The 4284-nt window shown below is 63.8% G+C and overlaps 1 protein-coding gene across 1 annotated transcript in view; it reads right to left on the reverse strand.

Moving 5' to 3' along the window:
• FGFR4 (fibroblast growth factor receptor 4) overlaps nucleotides 1–4284 on the reverse strand; it is a 9756-nt gene that overhangs the window by 4774 nt on the left and 698 nt on the right. The window contains 7 exon segments of the mRNA XM_027775896.1: nucleotides 5–140; nucleotides 537–660; nucleotides 1198–1364; nucleotides 1457–1537; nucleotides 1625–1758; nucleotides 1760–1877; nucleotides 2493–2617. Coding sequence (XP_027631697.1) covers nucleotides 5–140; nucleotides 537–660; nucleotides 1198–1364; nucleotides 1457–1537; nucleotides 1625–1758; nucleotides 1760–1877; nucleotides 2493–2583 — 851 coding nt within the window. The 5' untranslated portion in view covers nucleotides 2584–2617.

Below are 4284 nucleotides of genomic sequence, written 5' to 3' on the forward strand. Positions count from 1 at the left end.
GCACGCGTGGTGCTGCAGCCACTGGATGGGGGGCTGCGCGTCGCTGTACACCTTGCACAGCAGCTCCACGTCGCTGCCCGCCACCGCCGTCGTGTTGGCCGGGAGCCCCGCCTGCAGGATGGGCCGGTGCGGGGACCGCTCTGGGGGCCGGGCCGAGCGTCAGCCTTGACCGTGGCCCCAGTCACCCTGTCTGCCTGCCTCCGCTGGGACCCCGTCCAGCTCATGTCCCCCCAGTCTACACCTCTGCCTGTCACTCAAGCCCTCCACGCCTGGCTCCCGCGTCAGTGCCACCCTGGAATGCATCTCCCTGACAGCCGGCCTCAGCCCGCAGAGGGCTCGGCCTGCGCTCTCCGCCTGGGTCTTCTCGGCCCCCTCAGCATGCCCTCCGTATGTCCCGGTCCGTGTGGCCCTCGCCCCACAGCTGGAGGGACATGATGAAGCCTCCTGACATAATGGAGACCAAGTCCACTGCACCTGCCAGCCTGGGCCCTGACAGGCAGGACTGAGTCCCACGGCCAGGGCCCCCGGCCGCTCACCCAGCACGTCCAGCAGGTAGCTGTAGCGGATGCTGCCCAGGGCGTTCTCCACGAGGCAGGTGTACGTGCCACGGTCCGAGGGCACCACGCTTTCCATCACCAGGCTCCAGTGCTGGTGGCGCAGCTGGGGACAGGGGAAGTGTCCACATGGGGCCTCTGCACACGGACACCCTGGGGCCAGGCCCGAGAAAGCCGGGTCCTGCCCACAGGGCTCTTCTCCGGCTTTAGGGCCTGAAGAGGTCAGGCCAAGGCCAGAGACCCTGGGACAAAGGAGGAGGCTCCAGGAAGTGCCTGAGCCCTGAGTCCGAGTGACCTGCTTCTAGCGCCACCTCCCGCAGCCAGCTTGTGCTCTCTGAGTCTCAGCGACCTCGCTTGGTCTGGGCTGACCCCCGAAGTCTCATGGCGAGAAGGAGGCATTAAAGCTTATCGACACCTACTGGTCAGCTATTCCTCTCACCTTCCAGACGCAGCTGCTCAGGCTGAGGCTGTCGCTCGCCAGATAGCCACAGAGAGGGACCAGAGCTGCCTGGCGTGCGGCCCAGGGCTCCCTCCAGGGCCCCACGGCTGCCCTCGTCCTCGGATTTCCTTACAGGTGTGTTTGATTTCTAGCCACAAGTGCACAAGGACATGGGGCAGCGGGCCTAGGGACCTGGAGACTCACCCGAATGCCTCCAATGCGCTGCTCCCCGTGAAAGGTCTGTCCATCCTTGAGCCAGCGGATAGTGGGCTGGGGGTGGCCTGCAGCTGGACAGCGGAACTTGACGGTGTTCCCAGCAGGTACTGCGTGCAGCTTCTTCTCCATGCGCTGGGGGTGTGTCCAGTAGGGTGCTGGAGGGAGGGGAAGGATGCACCTAGTGCCCCTGGGTTGACCTCTGGCTCCCACAGGGCTCTTCTCGGAGTCCCTGAGGACTCGGACTAACCTTGCTGGGGGTAAACACGTCTGTCCGAGGAGTCCCTGCGGGCCTTGGGGTCCCCCTCGTCATCGCTGGAGGTCAAGGAGTCTGTCAGGGACAGAGGGAGGCACCTGAGATCTAAGAGGGAGAGGACTCTCCCCAAGCATCCCTTTGCCCTCTGCCAGGCCCTCTTACCATCCATCACCAAGGTGAGGTTGTGCAGAATGATCAGAGACCCCCGTGCCAGGCAGAGGTAGTGGCCAGCATCCTCGGGGAGGAAGCTGGCAATCTCCAGGCGGCCTCTCCAGCCCCGCACCCGGCCAGCCCCTGCCTTCCTTATACCAGTGGCCACCACGCTCGGCCCCCCCACAGCACAGCCTCACAGGCTGCCCGAGGGTCACCGTCAGCTCCTGCTCTTGTCGCTCCAGGCTGGGGGCCTCACAGGGCTCTGTGGGCAGAGGGCAGAAGTTGCTGAGCCCACACACCCATCTGAAGCAGCCCCCGTGTACGGAGGACATGCTGAACACGCAGGGCATGAGCACCTCGCAATGCATGCTGGGCGTGCCACTGCCTCTTAACTTACACACAGCGGCAGGCGACGATGCTACCACAAGGCAGGGCACACTTCAGGACACGCCACACACACAGCACTTGGCACACACACCGGACATGCCGCTGTCCAAGATGCACGCACACAGACGCAAGCACATGCCACGCCTCTGGGGTGCATCCCAGTGCATACCCTGCACATGCTGCTGGGCTTCCACGTCGCACGCCCAATGCACAGAACACACACACGCACGCACACGCTCTGCGAGGGCTCACCACCAGCTCTGCGGCCCAGCCCAGGCCCTGTGCCCTGCAAGGCCAGTCCTCTCTTGCAGACACAGGGGCAAGTGGATGCTTGCTGGGAGGCAGAAACTGAGTTTCAGGGGTTGAGCGCAGCCTGCTGCCACCTTCTCAGGGTTTGCCCGGGGTCTGTCCAGCTTTACTCGGCCAGCAGGCCCCTCCTGGTGCCCACCCTTCCCACTCCGGCCACCTTCTTCCATCTTAGGGGCCATACCCAGTTCCATGTCCTCAGAGGTCTCAAGGGACAAGGCTGGAGCCCTGGGTGCCCCCAGCAGGACCCCCAGCAGGGCCACCAGCAGCTGCATGTCCTTCCTGCTGCACTTCCCGGCAGCTGCCTTCCTAAAACGGAGGGAGAAGAGCTCCTGGGCAGTGCCCTCTGCTGCTCCCTGTGTGCAGATGAGGGCGCCGAGCCAGGAGGGCGCAGCAGTGCAGACAGGAGCCTCTGCTGCTGCTAGCGCCCATTTCCCCCAGGCCCCCTGTAAGCTGCAGAGAGGGGCTGGGCCCGGCTTCCTGCCCTCCCCGGGGCCTGCCGAGACCCTGGCATGAGTTCACAGAAAGCAGCTTTGGGACTCTTTCCAGGGAGGGAAGCAGAGAACAGAGACATATCTTCTGCTTGCTCTCTGCACACATAATTTATTTTTTGCTGAATAAATGAATATATTGCTGAAAAGCCAAAAAATGTGAAATTTAACACGAGGCCAGATTTTAGCATCTGGATGTTTTCAGACCTGACCCCCGACTCTTCACAGGTTCTTGACATTCTGTGACCGGCCCGGATGCTGCCAGCGGCCAGGTGCTCAAGGCTGCACCCTCCAGGTCCAGCAGAAGTTCCTCCTTACCCGGAGCCAGACCACACCCGGACTGCACAGGACTGTACCTGGACAGCACCTGGACTACACTGGACTGCACCCAGACAGCATCTGGACCACACCGGACTGTACCTGGACAGCACCTGGACTGCACCGGACTGCACCCAGACAGCACCTGGACTGCACCGGACTGTACCTGGACAGCATATGGACTGCACCGGACTGTACCTGGACAGCACCCGGACCGCACCGGACTGCACCCAGACCGCACCTGGACCGCACCGGACTGCACCCGGACAGCACCTGGACCGCACCGGACTGCACCCAGACCGCACCCGGACCGCACCAGACTGCACCTGGACAGCACCCGGACCGCACCGGACTGTACCTGGACAGCACCCGGACAGCACCCGGACCGCACCGGACTGCACCTGGACCGCACCGGACTGCACCCGGACAGCACCTGGACCGCACCGGACTGCACCCAGACCGCACCCGGACCGCACCAGACTGCACCTGGACAGCACCAGGACCGCAGCATTCAGACCGCACCAGACTGCACTGGACTGTACCCGGATCGCACCAGACTGCACCGAACTGCACTGGACAGCACCCGGACAGCACCGGACCGCACCGGCTCTGCTTGTCCTGCCCCCCACCCCACAAGGCAACGCAGGGCTGTGGGGACTAAGTGAACGCTAACGGGGTCAAATCCCAACTCTCATTTACAAGTTTCTGTCCCTGTCCCTTGGGCCACTGTCCCCACAGAAGGATGTACGCAGGCTGTGCCCTCAGGATGTGGGCACACCCTCCTGCCCGTCCCTCCGAGACCCTGTCCTGTCGAGTCTGCCCCGAGCTGGCATCTCTGGCTCTGGTCCTGGGGTGTGGTGTGCGCTTCCACACCACCTGCCAGCCTCTTCTAAACACCACGGAGGCTGTCTCTGCCTCTCAGAAAGGGGCACTCGGCACTGAGCCTCAGCTGGGGTGGGGTCTAGGACGACCACTGTGGTCCAGGGCTGCTGCTCTTACCGGCGCTAACAGTCAGGTGGCACAGGTGTCTCTGATCTACCCTGCCCTGGAAGCCACCACACCCCTCTGCTCAGCTAGCGCCCTCCAGCTCTGTCCTGGCCAGTCCATTCTGCCCCAGCTGTAACCAGCAGCCGGCCCCCTGCCCCTACCCAGGGCAGGTCCTGGTCC

Source organism: Tupaia chinensis, unplaced genomic scaffold (assembly GCF_000334495.1).
Source record: "Tupaia chinensis unplaced genomic scaffold, TupChi_1.0 Scaffold000612_1, whole genome shotgun sequence".
NCBI lineage: Eukaryota > Metazoa > Chordata > Mammalia > Scandentia > Tupaiidae > Tupaia > Tupaia belangeri.